General features: G+C 38.9%; 2 protein-coding genes across 2 annotated transcripts; both read left to right on the top strand.

The window, feature by feature from the left end:
• Positions 1-89: 89 nt before the first annotated feature.
• Positions 90-3,284, top strand: IWZ02DRAFT_495156 (uncharacterized protein; the record flags this gene model as incomplete). The annotated part of the gene is made up of 3 exons (XM_066770110.1): positions 90-236; positions 1,803-2,520; positions 2,566-3,284. 3 exons carry the CDS (start codon positions 90-92, stop codon positions 3,282-3,284), a joined length of 1,584 nt encoding a protein of 527 aa, XP_066617693.1.
• A 222-nt stretch (positions 3,285-3,506) lies between these two features.
• On the top strand, positions 3,507-4,904 carry IWZ02DRAFT_156732 (uncharacterized protein). Its single transcript, XM_066762008.1, has 3 exons — positions 3,507-4,537; positions 4,593-4,777; positions 4,836-4,904. The coding sequence occupies exons 1-2, from the start codon at positions 3,728-3,730 to the stop codon at positions 4,650-4,652; spliced, it is 870 nt and encodes a 289-aa protein (XP_066617692.1). The 5' UTR covers positions 3,507-3,727; the 3' UTR covers positions 4,653-4,777; positions 4,836-4,904.
• Positions 4,905-20,309: the final 15,405 nt, after the last annotated feature.

Genomic DNA, 20,309 nt, shown 5'->3' with positions numbered 1-20,309 from the left:
GAGCGCGGCTTCGAAGTTCTACTTACTGTGTCAGCTCGACAAAGTTGAGACCAAGCAATGAGGAGAGGAGATGACGCACCTGCCACGTTATGGGCTTTGGACTTGGAGTTGCACTACCGCAGTTTTCCGCTTTGTTGTCCTTCTTCGCCCCCAGCGTCTTGTCGCCCTCATACTCGCTTTCTCCGACCGGCCTGCTCGACTTTGTTAGGCGTTTCGAGGTACGGACTACCGACGCCGTATGTGTAATGTCTTGATCGGAAGGGTAAATGGGTTGGTGGCATCAAAGAAGACAAATCTACTGAAGAGATGCGCAAGCCGTTCCGCCGATGCTTGTCAATATCACCAATTGCGGGGTGGCGCGGTGCTATCGTTGTTTTCGAAGATGTCCTTGATCCAAGCAAAGATTGTGTTGAACTAGAAGGCGGGCGAGGAAAAGGAGTCCACGCCTTAACGCTCAAAATCTGGAGTGGGCGCTGTGGACAGTCGAAAAGGCGGCCTTTCAACAGGGGTCGCGCGTTGGGATCCAGAGAGTGAAGAGCAACGTTGCCGCCTTGCCCGGACCCTGCCGTATCTCTGAATGGCCAGGCGGGACAAGATGAGTCACCGCCGAAGGCCATACCAGTTGATGTTGGCTGTTGAGCATGCCGACTCTCCGATTTTGTGCATGTTTCGGTGTCACATCGCGTGGGTTGTTTCGTGGGCTCGGATGGCGATTTGCCAGCTGCGCGCGGCTTGCGGGGGAGAGGCGGGCTGGGTTGGCTGCGGGTAGCGACATAGGAAAACTCGGAGCGGTGGAAGTGGAAAACAGCGATCGAGGCGAGTCGAGTGGAGAGCGTGGAGCGACGGTGGAGTGGCCAGCGCGTGTTGATGAAGTGGATTCGTATTCGTTTGAGTAGAGGTGACGCAAGCGGAGGGATGTAGTTGTGGTCCACGTGTTATCTTACGATGAGTCATCACAATTACCCCAGCCACCTGCTTTTCAATGACTCCGCTTCTCCCACTACAGCACTCAAAACACTGTCATCGTCCATCGCCATCAACAACCCGAAATGCTTTGATCCATCAAACCTCCATTTCACCATCCACCGTTTATCCCACCGCGCGATTGCCTTCTTCCTTCTAACGTCGCCCGTGTCGCATCGCGTCGCCCCGCCCGTGGCCAGCCTGAGCCCTTTTCCGACCGACCTCTGCCTCCTCAGCAAAACCTGCAGCACAACATGTGAGATTCTCAGGACATTACAAGAGTCAAGGCTGCTCGCACTACACACAAGCCTGGTTGGGAGGAGGGGTAGGTCGCGGCGCGCCAAACAGCGCAGTCTGTCGTCGGCTTCAGCTTGGACGGTTGTACTTCCTTGTCCGTTGGCGCGGAGCCCGTCTGGAACGTGTGAAGACGCTAGGATCAGGCCATGCTTTGTGCACCTGAGAAATCAGGGGTCTGAATGGGAGCAATCCCCATTCTCTAGATCTCCACGTTTGGTTGGCTTCAGCGTGGATGGTTGTACTTCCTTGTCCGTTGGCTCAGGGCGCGTCTGGAACGTGTGCAGCCGCTAGGAGCAGGCCATGCTTCGTGCACCTGAGCAATCGGGGGTCTGTGCGGGAGTTCTCTCTCCCCATTCTCTAGATCTTCACCTTCCAGCGTCTCTGATAGCGCAGCGGTGCCAAGCTGAGCCAACGTCGAGTCAAGGCTGCTCAGGACCTCAACGTCCAGAAAGCCTGGGTGGGTGGGCAAACCGACGTTGAAACATGCGTCGGGGTCTTCATTTCTTACCCGCCAGCCTGGTCGGAACTGACAATTGCCACAGATTACCATGCCGCCGTCAAATTGCGATCTTGCGTCCAACGCGCCCGCCATGCTGCAATGGGGGCAGGAGGACAACCCCAGACACATTGGTCTCGGACATCCCGTCCCATCCAGCTCCATTATTGCTGACCTTGGATTCGACGCTGCCCAACACACGGCTCTCCTGCGGTTCCGCGTCCATATTTGGTTGAAATGTCAAAGGAAGAGAATCGTGCTGTTTATCCTCGTAAACCCCGCCCAGATACGCAATGCATCCAAGCTGGAAATCGAGAAAATACCTCCGCTTGTCACCAATTCTTTTGTTGCTGGCCTGCAACAATGCAGTGGAGCGCAGGACGTGTTTGCCCTGCACATTCTGCTCCGTGATCCGGCCGGGTTCAAGATTATTGCGCCTTCCAACGTGACGGACCTTGACCCCAACACCAAACCTTCTGGCCAAACCCTCAACGCCCTGCAATCACTCTCGTATGCCCAAGACTTTGTCGTCTACCTCCCAGCCAGTCCAGGATTGACCGACCGCATTGATGCTTTTTGTGATGAAGTTAGAAATGGGGCTCTTGCACCGAGCGGCAACCTTTACGAACTCAAGACGCTGTACGGGGGAATTGGAGGTGTAGATGTTTGCAGCCTCCTGCAGGCTGTCGCCTCCGAGTCTCCTCCCGCGTATGACGGCGTGATCGACCATGTTTCCGAGCCGGAAGGCTCATTGTCTGCGAAACGTTGGTGACACCATTCTCCGTACGAGTTGTTCTGACCATCTGCAGGACTGTTGTCGCGTGGAAACTCGCCGTGCCCCAACAAGAAATCGCGAAGCGAAGACCACAAAGCCGAATTGAACTCGTGGGCCAACCGCCTGCTGCAAGTGGAATTGCAAGTCTCGGCCATGCGCGGCCGGATAGCGCATCACGGCAACGAGACACCCGGCAGCCCGACCGAAGACGCGTCAATCGCCGATCGCTTTGACCGACTTGACGACGAGGTCCGTGCCCTAAACGATAGCATGAACTCCATTCAAGAGCAGATGCAGCGAGAGTCGAAGCGGCGCGACGAGCAACTCGAGCAGCTGCGGCAGCAAATCCAACAGCTTCGGGAGCAGAAAACCGAGCGGCACGTCGAGCCAGGGCCAGAGGCTACACGGCAACAAAGCGTCATCGGCAGCAGCAGCATCACCCCCGAAGTCGAGGAGTTGCTTCAGGACTGGGTCCAAAACTACCTCTACGACCACGGATGGAACGAGACGCAGGACTACGTCGACGATTTGATCGAAGACGGCGTGCTGGGCATCAAAGTGGCGCATCGTGAGTGGCTCGAGGAGCAGGTTGAGCAGGATTTGCCCGACGTGGGGAGGGCGGCGCTGCGGCGTCTTTTGCCAGATTTGCTGGTGCAGACAGAGTTGAGGGTGGGCTTCGTTGAGGGCGGCGGTGGGTGGCTTTGGAGAAGTGCAGATGGCGTGGTTCAGGATGATGACGAGGATGAGACGTGATGAATGGATGGAAAGGGTATGATTCTTTGCCATGCGCAAATGGAACTACCTTGAGGCCAACTTCAGGACCATGTCTGCCCTGCCGCTTCCTCGCCGCTCGGAACTCTTTGGCCAACACCAGAAGGTCGACCGAAACATCGTTCACTAAACACTCTTAAACCTCATGTCGCCCCTGACGAAGAGCGGCCATTGGCAAGAGTCTGGGTCCTTGGATGGGCGACGGTTGCTGTTCACCACCTACCTACTTACCTACCCACCCACCCACCCATGACAGAGGCGTGGGCTTGCGGAGACAACGAAACCACCCTGTTCGTCGGATCTAACATGGCCGAGCAAACCCATCTGCAGCCGAACAAACGTACTTCCCTGATTGCCGGCAGACGCTGGGTCTACGCAACGAACATTCTCCTCCCTCTTCCCTCTCATGCCAATCATGACCAACCATGGCTGGCGTCGCGCTGCCTCAGCGTCACCACATCGGGCTTCGTGCTACCCTTTACCCGAAGCCAAGGCCAAGGCATGCCGCCGGTGAGGCAGGGTATTCTGTCTGTCCTCCAAGGGCAGCACAGCGCGCTCGAAATATGGGAGCCCCACCGCCGCTGTCTTGTGTGCGTGCGCGCGTGCGGCCAGCCAGGCGCTTCGACAAGCCGATGTTCTTGTCAAGTGAGCTGGGGGAAATCCATTATCCCTCTGTGGCACACATCGCGTGCTCCTTTTGCAGTTGGAGAGAGCACGTAGCCCGCTGCGAGGCAAGAGCTGGTCCGCAATGGCCAAGGTCAAGTACCATCACCATTACCATGTTGATGCTCGCATCCAAAGCACAACAAATCAATTCGTATCGGATCGCACCGCAAAGGAGGCGGACGGACCAGGCGCGACAGACAGACAGACAACATGAGCAGAGAGGCTACGACGACTACTCACTCTCTTGCATGCTTCTCCTCCTCTTCAACATCCACTTGACGCCGATGATGGTGAAAACGGCGCCCTTTGAGTGCCGCTGTTGTCGCCCATGCCGCCGGGAAAATCAGCTCTCGACATGGGAGACCCAATCAGTCGAGAGGGAATGTTGTTCCGTTTTGTCCAGCGACCAATCCGTTGTCTTGTCATCCTCTCTCCTCCATCCCCGCCTTTTGCCTTCGCTCTCTTGCTGGGCCGATAACCATGTTGCCTTACCTTGCCCTCCTCTCTCCCGTTCCCTGCTCATGAAAGCTCATGCTGAACCTCCGCACCTCTATGGCGCACTCCCGCGCGTGCGTAATGATTGAATACAGGTCAAGAAGTCAGTGCTGCCGCTGAAGCCAACAGGCGCGATCTAGAGAGCCACCTACATACGCGCGGCATGGAGAAGAAGCGTCTGTCTTTTGACAACATCGATGCGGGTAATCGCCGCGGGAACTGACGGAGAGGGCCTTGAAGGCGTGGGAGACGTGGGGAGGCTCATTCGGCGTGTGTCAGTCCCTTGTATATGGACGGACGAGGCGCGAGGCTTGGTAAGAGTGGGAAAGCTACCTATCTGTATGTATATAGACACCCAGACTGAATGTTTAGATGGCCAACCAGGCAACCTCTCCCGCAGCGCATTACGGTATCTCGGCCGGCTGTCGTCTTGTTCCCTGGATTCTTTTGACCAATGCAGGCTCACGTCGAAATTTACTCGCTTTGGCCTTTGAGCTGTCTGTTCGGTCGGGTCGGTCACGCATCCGGGCAGCGTCTTCGGAGGAAGAGGTGAGCGTGTCGTCAAGTACGGCCTGGCGGCGTCTGTGTGCCCTCGACTTTGCGATAGAGACCGATGGTGATCTGATGATGCAGAATGTCTGGCTGGCTGGCGACGACAAGAGGCGCAAGAAAGTTGGCCTGGCCGGCAGCGTGTGGTGAGTACCAGTCAGGCAGGCAAGTATCGCAACTTGCTGGGCCTCATGTAGAGGCGCAGTCTCACCCCAGCATTAACCTCAACCACGACAACTCATCTCCTCCTCACACACAGACGACCCAATCCGACTCCGACTCCGGTTCCGCACAATAGTGAGCTCCCATCCCGCCCCGACCGTCGCCATCTCTAACGCATTCTTCCGCAGTGCCCTCATCCACCACGCCCGTCGCCAAAGCCAACAATGCCATCAACAGACCCAACCCAACCCCAACACCGACCGCGTCAACCGGGCCGCCGAGGACGCCAAACTCGACACCCTCACGACAGCCCAGTTGCGTGAGCACCTCATCAAGTCCTCCCCTCACCTCACCTCAACCGGCAGCTCAGCTCGCAGCACTCTGACTCAATTTAATCGCGGAGGGCGAAGCCAAGGCACAGCCGCGGCCGGTACAAGAAGGCTGGACTGCTATGGCTTTGCCTGTGCGTAGCAAGAGTACTGGTAAGTGGCATCCGACTCTAGTGACTGGCTGCTGCATGGAGTGGCTAACTTTTTTTCTCGTCTATCGAAGCACCGGACCCAGCCCTAGTCCGCGACGTCAACCACCACCACCACCACCGGTAGCGGCAGCCGTACACGCAGCACCCGCGGCCATAGATGTACCTATATTACCCGTCCCCTCCGGCACTAGCTCTAGTATATAATACTAACGCCTACTACCCCTACTAGAGGTTAAGGACTAAGATAGGGCCTAGTAGCTACTAACTAGGACCTAAATAGGGCTATATATATAAGTAAGGATATATAAAAAGTACTTTATAGACGAAACCTTATAAACTAAGGTTTTATCTAATATCTACTCTAAATATATTATTATTATTACTTAATTTAACCTCCTATTATACTAAATCTTATATTTAAAACCTTTAACTACTATAGCTAGTTAAATTAAAAAAATAGCTCCTATAACTTATTTAGGAAGTATTAACCTAGAGGCTAGTATACTAGCTATAAACTAGCTAGTTAGAGGCTAAGAGGCTACTAACTAGAGGATAGTCCCTCTCTAGGTTAATAAAGACGCTTATATTTACCTCTCTTAACTAAAAAATACTTATACCTAGATTCCTTAATAAACTCTTACCTAATTATAGAACTTTTTATAGTATCTTTCTTAGTAGGTCCTAAAGTACTAGTTTATACCCTTATATTACTACTAGTACTTATTACTACCTAGTAAGGGGTAAAAACGTGCTTTTTCTCCTACTCTCTCTACTCTAAAAATTTTTTCCTACCTACTAAGGTTCGGCCCTACTTTAGTAAAATTATATAAGTTCTTAGAGATACTTCTAGACCTTCTACCTTTTTCCTAAAGCTCTCTAAGTACCTCCTAGCCTAAATAAAGTCTAAGTATATAATACCTCTACTTATATCTTAATACTAAGATAAGATATTTAAATAAAAGCTATACTATATAAACTACCTAAGCCTACCCTATATACGTATATTTATTATATACTAAGAATACCCTCTAGTATCCTAAAATAATCTAAAAGAAAAAATCCTTAAACGAAAAATACTACTTCTAGACTACCTATTAGGCTATCCTCTAATTTTAGAGGTTAAAAATTATTAAGGACTAGGATATATCCTTTATCTTAGAACGCTAAGAATAAACCCTATTAGAAGAGGCTAAAAATAGCCTTATTCTCTCTAGGAAGTAGGTTTTTATTTCTTTTATAAAGAAATATAAACTAGAATGTAATGCTATAACTAAGGTAGGGCCTAGGAAACTCTAACTAGGACCTAAAGGAGGCCGTACTAGGACCTAAAGAGGGCTATACGTATTAGTAAGGATATATAAACGCCTAAAGAGATAAAACCTTATAAACTAAGGTTTTATCTAATATCTATACTAAATATATTATTATTATTTATACTTAATTTAACTCCCTATAGTACTAAATCTTATATTTAAAACCTTTAACTACTACGGCTAGTTAAATTAAAAATAGCTTCTATAACTTATTTAGGAAGTATTAACCTAGAGGCTAGCTCTCTAGCTATAAACTAGCTAGTTAGAGGCTAAGAGGCTACTAACTAGAGGATAGTCCTCCCTCTAGTTAATAAAGACGCTTATATCGAAATCTAGTCCCTAAATAATAGTAAGAGCTAGCTCTTAGCTACTCTAATACTAAATCTATATATTATAACTATTAATAATAAGATTATAGCGCTCTTAGTAACGCTTAATTCTATAAATATAGAGAAGCTTACTAGTATATACTAACGGGTTTAGGAGCTTTAGGAGATTAAATAAAGTCTCTTAGAGCTACCTATTATAACCCTAGTTAGGCCTAACTTATAACCTAACTTATAAGCTCTCTATTATAACCCTCTTAGCTCTCTTATTAAGGCCCCTACGTCTAAGCTTATTAGCTTAGAGGTAAAGGATATAGACTCCTAGTTTTAGGCCCTAAATAACGCGTTTAAGATATATAGTACCGCTAAAGATTTAGGGCGTTAGTTATAATAGGCTACCTAGGAGTTAGCTATTAGTAAGGTAAACCTACGCGATAAGGTATTTAATACTCTTAACTTAAAAATAGACCTCCTAGTCTACTTTAAAGACTTCTATATGTTTATTCTAGACTAGATCTAGGACCCTAATATATAGAGGTTTAAGATATATATAAAGTTCTTTAATACGACCTAAATAAAGAGGTAAGAGTTTAAAAGCCTTTAGTCTATACTAGAAGCTAAGAAGTAACATCTTAAGTTTAAGATTATTAATAAGGAGTACTATATTATATACTAGTTCTTATAGGTATACCCGATCTTACGTACTAAGCTAACTAAGATAAGTACTAAGAGTTATATAAAGACTAAGCATAATATATTTACTAAAGTTAAGAAGGTAGAGGAGCTCCTAGGGTAGATATCCCTAAAGGGTAACTCTAAAGGAGCGCCTAAAAGAGGCCGGTTTAAACCTAGCTTAGTACCCCCCTAGGGGCTAAGGCCTAAGAAGAAATACTAGAACTCCCTATCTAGAGGCGTAGCTAATAAAGTAATCTACTAGAGGAATAGGCTAAAGAACTATTAGACTAGTAATTAGTACTAAAAGGGTAGTACTCCCTAGCTAAGGAGAGACTAACTACTACTAACTAATAAAAAGTTAGAAAAAGGCGTACTCTAGTTATATACCTAAGAGCGTCTTAGTAACTAGGGTAGGAGAATTAATAAAGAGACTATTAAGTAATATATAACTTATTAGTAGTTTATATTATATATAATATAGCTACTAGGATATACTCCCTAACGGCCCTTATTAATAATAGCGCTACTCTAAACCTAGTTTAGAGGTTAGTAGCTTAGAATAAGGGCCTAGTTCCTACCTAAGAGCTATCTAGTTACTACCTAAACGCTACCTTAGCTAATAGGTCTCCTCTTACCTTAGAACTAGCCTATTAGCTCGCTATAACTACGTAAGATAATTAAGGTTAGAGCTAAGCTATAAGCCCCTAACTATTCTAGGAGAGCTAAGATATAGCGTTTAAACTTATTCTTAGTCTAGAATAGATTTCTAAGGCTAAATACTATTTTAAGTACTTCTAGAAACGTAGGCTATCTTTCTCCTAGACTAACCTAGACTATAAACCTATAATTAAATAAGTATTATTAGGGGAATTAAGAAAGGAGGTTAGTTCTAAGGGATATATCTATAGTACCTAGACCTATAGGTCTATAGTATAATAACCTTAGTAGGTTAGCTACCTAGGTCCTAGTAGGACCCTATAGGGTATATAATTACTAGTAACTACTAGTTACTCTAATAAAGGTAGTTACGCTCTATACCTAGTAGCCTATATAGGTACTAGTAGGAGCCTAATCTAGGGCCTCCTAGAGTAATATACTAAATTTAATAACGTCTTTAATAGTAATCTTACTAGTATATTAGCCTAGAACTTAGTATATAACTACGTAATTAATCTTAAGGATAGTAGAATACTACTATAGTTACCTATATATAACCTATCTAAGAGAGAATTAAGTATCCTTAGAGAGTACCTAGAAAAGGCGCTACGTCTTAGATAGATTAGACTAAGTAAGTCGCCTATAGGGGCCCTAATCCTCTTTATACCTAAGGCTAATAGGACCCTACGCCTTTACATAGACTACTAGAGACTTAATAAGGTTACTATTAAGAACTACTACCTCTTACCCCTAATTAGGGAGCTAATAGACTACGTATTAGGGGCTACTATATATATAAAGTTAGACCTCTATAATGCCTACTATAGACTCTAGATTAAGGTAGGAGATAAGTAGAAGACGGCCTTTAAGACGTAGTATAGCTACTATAAGTATCTAGTTATACCTTTTAGGCTAGCTAATACTCCTATATCTTTCTAAGTATTTATCTACTAAGCTATAGCTAGGCTCCTAGATTCTATCTATATTATCTACCTAGATAACATTCTTATATACTCCTAAAATGAGGTAGACTACGTATAGTACGTAAAGTAAATCTTATAACGTCTATAGGAATAGAAACTATACGCTAAAATCTTAAAGTATGTATTCTATATAAAACGCGTCGAGTTCCTAGGGTTCGTAATCACCCCTAATAGCGTCTAAATAGACGCTAAGAGGGTCTAGACTATTAAAGAATAGCTAGAACCGTAAAGCTATAAGGATATCTAAGTATTCCTAGGCTTTACTAACTTCTATTACCGGTTTATCTAGAACTACTCCGCGCTAACCTAACCCCTATATAAACTCCTATAGGAGGCTAGTTAGGCCCTAGCTAGCGGCTTATTAGACACTATAGAAGTAAAGAAGAAAAAGACTAGAAAGGGGCCTATAAGGTAGTACTAACCCTAGTACTAGCTAGAGGCCGTCTAGATAGCCTTTAAATAGCTATAAGTAGCCTTTCTAGAAGGCCTCCTACTATAGTACTATAATCTAAAGCGTCTATTAACCCTAATTACGGACATATCTAACTATATATACGTAGGAATACTTCTATAGCTAGCTATTAGTAGCGATAGGGCTACCTATTAGTACCTAATTACCTACTACTTACGTAAATTTATTACTATAGAGGTATAGTACGATACCTATAATAAAGAATTACTTATAATTATAGAGTGCTTTAAGATATAGTAGTACTACCTAGTATATATACCTACCCTAACGCGAGTCCTTACAGATTATAATAACCTCTACTATTTTATAGATACTAAACGTCTAACCGTAAGGTAGGCTAGGTATATAGAGTTATTAGCGGAATTTAACTTTAAGATTAGCTATAAACCTAGCTTAATTAACCCTACTAATAGTTTATCCCGTTACCTAGACTACGTAAAGGGCTTTAAAGAAGCGGATAAATAGCTAGTATTAGACGTACTATTACCTACTCTATAATAGAAGCTCTAAGTAAAAGACCTTAAGGAGTTACTAGGTACTACTATACCTCTAGTTACCGGCTAGACAGACGCGTTATAGTACCTACTTAGAGTAGAGGTACTAGTAAAGCTACCCTTAAAATAAGTCTAATAACGTAAGTAATACCCCCTTATAGCGTTCTTACTTACTAGTATTAGCTTAGTACTAAGTCTAACGCCTTACTAAGAAGTAGTAGTAGCTACTCTTAGCGAAATAGTATATACTAACCCCCCTAAGTCCCTCCTCTAACTACTTCTAGATAGCTAGAGGAAGAACCCTCTATCTTAGGAGGTCTATATAGACGGCGTAATAGGGGTAGATAGTACTAGAGAGAGGTATTCTATAGACCCCTAAGGTCTTATCTGCCGGAATAGTAAAGTATAGGTGCCTAATAGTACCCTACTACGTAGTAAGATCTTTATACGGAACTATAATAACCTAGTAGGTAGATACTTTAGCGTTAAACGCATAATAGAGGTTATTAGCCGTAAATACTAGTAGCTAACGCTAGCTAAAGACGTAACCGTGTATATAAGAGACTATAATGCCTACTAGTAAAATAAGCCGTAGTAGTATAAGCTATATAGGCTCCTTAAACTAGTCTAAAGACCTATAATACCCTAGTAACATTTTATAATAGATTTTATTACGGACCTTCTAGCCTCCTAGGATCTATTAGGATGTAAATATAATACTATCCTAGTCCTAGTAGATAGGTTTATAAAATACGTATAGTATTTTCCTATATAAATAACTATAAGTATAGATAGCTTAGGTACTCTTATCTAGCGTAAGGTTATTATAGTAACTAGGTACCTAATTAATATCGTCTTAGACTAGGGTAGCCTCTTTATAAGTAACTACTAGAGCGTATTCTACTACTACTTAAGGATTATCTAAAAGTTAAGTATAGCGTTCTACCTATAGACTAATAGGTAGATAGAGCGCTAAAACTAGGAGCTAGAGGCGTACTTATATATATATATTAACTACGAATAATTAGACTAGGCCTTATACCTATATAAGGCGGCCTTTACCTATAATAGTAAAGTCTACTTAATAACTAAGTTCGCTCTAATATACCTAGCCTATAGCTAGGTATCTAATCTCTCTAATAGCGTACTAGACGCTATACCCTAGATAGGGGGGGAACTAATAGGGCTACTATAGGGTACTAATTAATAATAAAGGGGTTACTATAGACCCTAATATTATAGCGCTAATAGACTCTAAGTAAGCTTAGTAGGTAGAGAGCTACCTCTACTAGCTAACTAAAACATATAAGAAGGCTAAGAAGCGTATAGAGTATACCTAAGTACTCTAGGCTAAGTATACTAACCGTTACTAATTAGATAAATAATTTAATATAGGAGAAAGAGTACTTCTTTTATTAAAGAATATCCGTACTAAGTAACTAATAAAGAAGTTAGATACCTACTATCTAGGCCCTTTCCCTATTATCTAATAATATAGTAGGCTAATATATAAATTAGACCTCCTACTAAGTATAGTAAGGATCTACCTAATATTCTATATCTTTCTACTAGAACCCTATTAGGGCCTAGTAGATACTAAACCCTACCCTATTAAGATTAATAATAAGGGTAACGAGTACTAGGAAGTAGAAACTATTATTAACTATAAACTTACCCCTAGAGGGGTATAGTACTACGTTAAGTAGGTAGGCTATAGAAATAAATTTAATAAATAGATATATAAGGACAGCCTAGATAACTACTAAGAAATAATAGACGTATATAAGTCTACCTACGACGTTTTAAAAAACCTAGCTAAACGTAAGTAGATAGTACCTAAAGGGGTAAATAATAGGCTAGCCCTAGTAGGCCCTATAAAGTAAGGATAAGAATAACCCCTAGGGTCCTAAAATAAACCTAAAGAGGTAATAGTAGTAGTAGGAAGCCCCCTTAGGACCCTAATAGACCCTAATAATACTCTATAGAAACTAGAAGATAACTTAGACGGCGGCCTAAGTAATAATATAGATATATTAACTTAAAAAGAAGTATAGAAAGGATTATAGAGAGTAATAGGTAAGAGTAAGTACTAGATAGGAATAAGTATATCTTAGAAACTATCCTATAGACTTAGCCTAATATAAGTAGACTACTTCTACTAACTATACCTATAAAAGACCTTAATTACTATAAGGGTATTAAAAAGGACCTAATAACTCTACTAACTAGACCCTATATAGGAACTAGGGATAATAGGAATACCTAACTAGCATAAATAGATCCTATAGAAAAGAAAACCTAGCTTAGCTACTATAGTAAAGGGTATTATAATCGGTAGGCGTAATATATATATATAATAGCTATAACTACTCTAACTCCTTATTTACGATAATATTAGTAGGCTTATTAGGGCTAAAGAGGCCGCTAGTATTCTACTATAGGTTAGCTAATAGGAACCTAAATAGGGTTATAAATAGTAATAACTTACCTTCTAATACTCCTACGTAGCGTAGTAACTTACCTAATAATAATAACCTAACTCTACTAGTATAACCCTCTTACTCTTTATACTATTACCTATAGCCTTAGTATAGTTCTAAGCTATACGCTCTAGTATATTTAAATAGCTAAACTATAAAGCTAAGAGATATATAAATATATCTTACTAGGCTAGAGTAGTAGCATCGTATATATTCTTATCTAAAAGTCTATAAGCATAATCTAGCTTAGCCTTAGAATAGGCTACTAGTAGAGGAGTAGTAGCTATACTACTAGTAGATATAAGAAGGGGAGATAAATAAGATACCTAAGTCTAAGACTAGGTCTAGTAATAAGACTCTAACTTATTATACGCTATAGTATAGTAAGCTTAGTTAATTAAGTACTTATACTCCTCTAGTATAATGTTAACTACGTAGTGAAAATGTTTATTAATCTACTAATAACTAGTTAGTAATACGCCTAAGTAGTACCTAAATAGTATACCTATTTATACTAATTAGCTATAGTAGTATAGTATATATACTTACTACTCCTACCTATTAGCGCCTTATAACTAATAAATAACATATAGATCTAGGCCTAAATAATTAAAGGGTTCCTAGAATAGTTAGCTATAGCTATTTAGGAAATTAGCCCTAATAACTTACTATAAGTAAGCCTATAGCTCGTAACTACTAGATAATAACGTGCTAGTATTACCCCTAGGAGAGCTACTAGGCGCCTTATACTTATAAGGAGAGGTCTATAGCTTTATAATAGAAGCTAAAGGGTCGTCTAGTAGTACCCTAGACTAGTAGTAAATATATTACGTATAAGTAGGGTAATCTAATAGTAGCTAAGGCTAGAAATAAACTAGGTAGCTACGAACCTTATTATATATAAGATAGGGGGGGGCTATAGTAAAAGTTATATAAAGGTAATAGATAAAAAAGATAGATAGTAGGTAAGATAAGTAACTCTATTTATACGCTACTAGCTACTAACTCCGTACCTATAAGCTAACGCCTAGGCGCTTATATATAAGCTATAAGGCTAATAATAAAGTAGATAACTCTATAGACTTAAATAAAGAAAACCCTATTACTACGTAATAATACTTAGGGCTATAATAACGATAATTACGGGCTAGAATATACCTAATAGTATAACTATACCCTTAGGCCGGATAATATAATAACCTAATAGGTAACGCTACTACTTAACTCTACGCTACTTAGCGCCCCTAAGACGGCTACTTACTAATAGTCTAAGAATAGTCCTTTTAGAGAGGGGGATAGTATAATGCTATAACTAAGGTAGGGCCTAGAGAACTCTAACTAGGACCTAAAGAGGGCTATACTAGGACCTAAAGAGGGCTATACATATTAGTAAGGATATATAAACGCCTAAAGAGACGAAACCTTATAAACTAAGATTTTATCTAATATCTATACTAAATATATTATTATTATTTATACTTAATTTAACTTCCTATAGTACTAAATCTTATATAGAACTCCTATTCCTAATCCTAGCTACCTAAATCCGGCCTTCTAGAATACCTCCTATTAGGATACCTCTATAAAACCCCTATAAATTAGAAGAACCCTCTATTTTAAGAGATTCTTCTAAAGAAAGAAATAATACTATAGACCTTAACCCCTTCCTAACTACTCTAACCCTCTAGTAGGTAGTAGGGGCTAAAAAATAACCTAGAGAGCCTATTATACTACTACTCTAGTATATAGACTAACTTAGTAAGATAGCTACTATCTTACTTACTATACCTTTTTAGGCTAGCTAGTATTATAGTATTAGTCCTACTACCTTATAGAGCCCTCTACTTCCTCTAAAAGTACTCCTAGTAGGGTAGTACTTATTAGGTAAGAAAAAAGCCTATCTCTATATCTTCTACTATATCTTCTAGAAGAACTAGTATCCTAGAACTACTTCTAGTACCCCTTAGAAGGCTCTCCTAGGGGCTAGAGATCTAATAAGAAAAGCTAATAACCTCTCTAAAAAATAGAGAGGAAGAAGGACGTCTTTTAGACTATCTAGAAGTCTTTAGAGACTATACTAAGTAAGGTAGGGCCCCCCTAAGGCTTCTAAGAGGGTAGCTACTATAGGAGAGTCTTCTAGTAAGCCTCCTAGTTATTTATAGGCTACTATAAATTCTAAGAGGTTTAAATAAGAAGAAAAGATAGATATTTCCCCTATTACTATCTCTAAGAGAGTAGTAAAGAGGTAAATTAACCCCTTATTAAACTAGCGTATTATTATTAATACCCTATCTCTTCTCTCTAAGTTTTCTCCTAGAAAACTAAGGGATTTTCTTAATTCTCTTTTTAAAGAGAATAAAACCCCCCTCTTATTTATTTATTAATTTAGTTTAATGTTCCTCTAGAGTTAAAGACTATAAGAGATAAGGGTCTAAGACCCTAATAGTCTAGTAGCTATATAAACTATAGTCCTCTAACCTCTTTAAAGAGAGAGAGGGAATCTATACCTCTTTAGATTTTCCTTTATAGTAGAGAATTTAATAATTATAATTAGATAATTTAATCCTTATAGGTATATTACCTAGTAGGTAATATATAAAAAGAGAAAGGAGTAACTATAGTTAATAAAATAGATAAAGAGAGAAAAGTAGAAGAGTAGTCTAGGAGGGTCTTTAATAGGTCTCTTTAGCCTACTAGTATACTATTTAGTATATAGAGTATATAAAGAACTAGAAGGGGGCTAGGAGGGTTTTATAATATAAAAGAAATAGTAAGGAGAGTAGTAGATAACTTCTTTTAGAAAAGAGAGAGAGAAAAGAAAGGTTTTTTAAAGAGAGGGGTTTAAGGAGGACGTCTAGAAGGGTAAGAAAGACGTAGTATCATGCTACTACCCTAATATATAGACCGACTAAGCGAGATAGCTACTATCTCGCTTACTATGCCTTTTTAGGTCGGTTAGTATAGTAGTATTAGCCCTACTACCTTATAGAGTAAGCGAGATTTATATCTATCTAGAGGTTATTAGTTTAAGTCCTAGTTAAACTACTCTTATAGGTATAAGCTAAATTTAGGTTATCGCTTATTACGAATCGTTAAGTAGCTAATATGTAGGCTTTTTACCTAAAGGCTATCTACTTAGTTAGACGTATATAAAATTAAAAAAAACTTAATTAAAGTTAAGTAGTTAAAAGATAAAGTTAAGTAAAGTCTTCTTAATTATTATAAATATAGAAGATGCTATATACTCTTCTATCTTCTATATATATTTATATAAGAAGTAAAATAAGAACTAAACTCTCTCTTTACTACGTAAATTACTACTTTAGTTACGTTATTAAAATAGATAAGAAATTAATCTTCTTATTACTACGTAAAGTTTTATTAGCTATTAAGTAGGCTATATATTCTTAGTAGTATTTATTATACGGTTTATTATCTATTAGTACTACTAGCTTATACGGCTTAGCCGGTTTACGCGGCTTAGTTATAATTAGCTTCGGCTTATTAAGTAATTATATAAGGGCGTAGTTATAATATACTCGCGTTACTAGTGTCTAATAGCTATTACGATATTCCCCCCCTAATAGAAAGCCTAAGTTAGCTTATTAGGTACTTATATAGATAACTAACTAGCGCTATTTTAGTAAGGGCGTAAAGTATAGGACTTCTAGGTATATCTTATTATTAGGTTTATAGTTTAACTAACCTTCTTTACTACTACCTTAATAATAATAATAGACCTTACTTCTATTATTATATCTTCCTATTACTCTTAGCCTATCTCTTACTTAAGTAACTAGCTCTAGTAATAATAGTAAGTCTTTCTATTTATAGTAAGTCTAAAACGCTTAACTAATTATTATACGATAGTATCTAATTAACTTTATCGCTCTAAGCGCCCTATAGGTAATACGATGCCTTAAGAGGATACTAAGGTAACTTAGAACTATCGTATAAGACGTTACGCGTAATTAGCTAATCGTCTATATATTTAGAGTTTTAAAAAGGTAAAGTAAAGTTAACTAGTCTAGGTATAGTACCTAGCTCTTAAGAGCTAGTATACGTTACTATTCTACCTATAAATCCTCGCGTAAACGTTACGTAAGCTAATTTACCTACCTTACCTTCGTATATACGTTCTAGCCGCCGTTACGTTAGTATACTACTAAGTATACCTTCGTATAAAAGTAATAATAGTAGTATTATTCGTCTAGCTACTTTACCTATAGAATTACTAGTAGAACCTTTAGATTAGAACTTAGAGGTAGATGCTTCTAATAAGATTATAGTCTTTATCCTATATAAGGCCTTTAAAAAACTCGCTAAGGTATATATTACTACTTATTTATCCTTATACGATGGCTAACTTATTATAGAAATCCCTTAGTAGTAACGAAACTAGCTAATATATAATATATATATTAGGCCTTAGTAATTTAGCTTATTATGCTATCGTCCTAGTTTCTAAGGATCGTTTTAACATTATATCTATAGAATCTCGTAGTTCTTTACGTAATACTTATTTAATCTAATATACGGGTATTAATTAGGCTACTAGTTATACTAAGTACTAGAATAATCTCTCTACTTACGTCTTCTACGGTTACTATAAGTTACTAGGTTTCTTATAGGGTCGTTACGCGAACTACGTCTAGGGTACTAGTAATATTAACTAAACCGTAAGCGACCTTACTAGTACTCATCCTCCTAATTAATATAAAAGGCGTAAGGATAAGATATAGCCTTAAGAGTACCTTACTCCTTACTACGTAATAGATAACTAGGTTAATAACTTTCTCTAGGGCTCTATTAAAGGTATAATAAGGCCTAAACTTAAGAAGTTAGCTCTAATTCCTACTAAAGAGGAGGAAGAGGAGTAAGGGTATAAAAGATAAGAAAAAAAATTAAAATAGGGAAATAGAATAGATAAGGATAATTTAGTTTATATAGATAAGAGTTATTTACTATAGCGTTAAAGGATTCTCTTTACTAGAGTATAGGTAGGTTAGTTATCTAATTACGTTTCTTCCTATAATTCTTATTAGAGGAAGGCTCTTTTCTACTTTTCTAGGTTCTTTAGTAGTCTAGGGGTAGAAGGATTAGTAGTATAGAAGTCCTCTACTTTTTAGGGGGCCCTAATAAAAGAACTTACTATATACTACTTATTATCTTAATTATATCCTACCTATTAAACCTAGTACTTTAAAGTTCTATAAGTAACCTTACTTACGTAGATAAAGTTAACTTCCTATTCTTACTAGTTATTAATAACCTTAGGTTCTAGCTTAGTATATCTCTATTATAGTAATAGGTCTATAGCTACCTTACGTAGGCGATTAGTATAGAAAAGATTTATAACCTTCATGCTTTTTAGAAGATCTAATTCGTACGAATATTCTTTTATTCTAGTAATCTTAAATAGTCCTACGTTAGGAGCGTCTAATTTTAGATTTAGCCGGTCCGTTATCTAGCTAGTCTTCTTAATGTAAATAAAGTCTCTAATATTAAAGTTAGGTATATAATAGTATTTATTAGCTTATTAGTAGTTCTTTTCTTACGATTAGCGAATTAATTTATAGGCGTACTTATAGGCTTCTTATCTTCTTTTTTAGAGAGACTAAGCTATAGACTATATTCTACCTTTAGGCGAAGTAGTTATTATCGTACGAGTAGTCTAGTTATAATATATACGTAGTACGAAGCTAAGGTCTACTTCTACTAGTATAAGACCTATAGCCTTATATAGGAGGGTAGCCTAAGCTAAGTCTATTAATAGTAGAAGATTAGACTAGTCGTTTTAGTATTAATTAATAAAGGGTCGTAATTAGTATATAAGGACCTAATTTACTATCTTAGTAATTCTATTTATCTAAGAGTAATAGGCTAAATTAAAGTATTATTTAATACTAGTTAACTTATATAGCTCCTACGCGAAGGCTAAAATAAACTAAGGACCTTAATCTAATAGTATACTTTTAGGATTTCCGAAAATTTAGTAGACGTAATTATAAAAAAGTCGAGATACTCCTTTAGCGTTAATTTTCTTCATATAAGGTAAACTAAAGGTTCTTTAGGATAACTAGTCTATAATAATAAGGATATAATTAAATTCCTTTTAGTCTTATAGTATCTCTTTAAAATCTATAGCTAGGTATTACTAGGAACGGTTAGAAATTAGTAGAGGATATAGAAGGCTAGGTATCTTATTAGTAAATTCGTAGTTCTAGTAGTAAATATAGTAGTTTCGGCTATATCTCTTAATTATATAAGTCTAGCTAGGCTAGTAATAGTATTACTATAATAGCTTTCATATTTTATTAATTCTAGGATAGGTAGTAATATAAGTAGTATATATTACTTTAATTATTCTTACGCGAAGGTTATCCTAGTTAGGAATAACTAATACGCTATAGTAAAGAAGTAATCTATCCTATAGCTTCTAATACGATTTATTTTCCGGTTAAAGATAGGCTATTTCTCTCTATAGTTTAAGATCTAGGGTTTCTCTATTTACGTAGAGAAGTTCGTTAAGGAAAATTATTAGTAGAGAAACTTCCGGCTCTATCGTTATAAGTAGGACTACCTAGGAAGTAGGAATAAGATACTACTCTTATATAGCCTTTACTTTCTCTTTTTAAGTCTTAAGTTACTCTTACTTTCTTATAAGAATATCTATAATAATGTTTTTCTTTCCTAGTTAGTAGGTAAACTAGACTTAGTACTTAGTAAGTTACTCGGCCTATCTTACTTATTATATAGATAATTAGCGCTTAGAAGTAAAGTGTTCTAATACTTAATAGTCTATAATTATAAGAAAAGGTTTATAAAGGCCTATAAGTATAGATCTCTATTCCTCTAGTCCTTATATAATAGTTAGAAGTTCTTTATTAGGTATTCCGTAGTAGAGTTTAGCGTCTAATATTACCTTAGAATAAAAGGATACTAGTTTCTATTCGTAATTTTCTTAATATTATAATAGAACTCCCGTAACTACTCTATTACTTACGTCTATTTCCATATAAGTATCTAAAGTTAGATTATAGTTTACTAATAGTAATTTACTATATATTAGTTTCTTAAGGTTTCTAAAAGATTCTTCCTTAACTAGCCTAAGTTATTACTATTTTACTTTTAAATATAGTTTTTCTAGTAGCCGGCTAATTCGTCTATAGTTACGGAGGAATCTCTAATAGAAGTTATAGAATCCTAAGAAAGACTAAAGGGATCGAAGGGTCTTAGGTAATTACTAGATAT

The sequence above is a fragment of the Phyllosticta citriasiana genome (assembly GCF_038021145.1).
Source record: "Phyllosticta citriasiana strain CBS 120426 chromosome Unknown IWZ02scaffold_22, whole genome shotgun sequence".
Taxonomy (NCBI): domain Eukaryota; kingdom Fungi; phylum Ascomycota; class Dothideomycetes; order Botryosphaeriales; family Phyllostictaceae; genus Phyllosticta; species Phyllosticta citriasiana.
The sequence above is the reverse complement of the archived record's forward strand: the minus strand, read 5'-3'. Positions and strand labels throughout refer to the sequence as shown.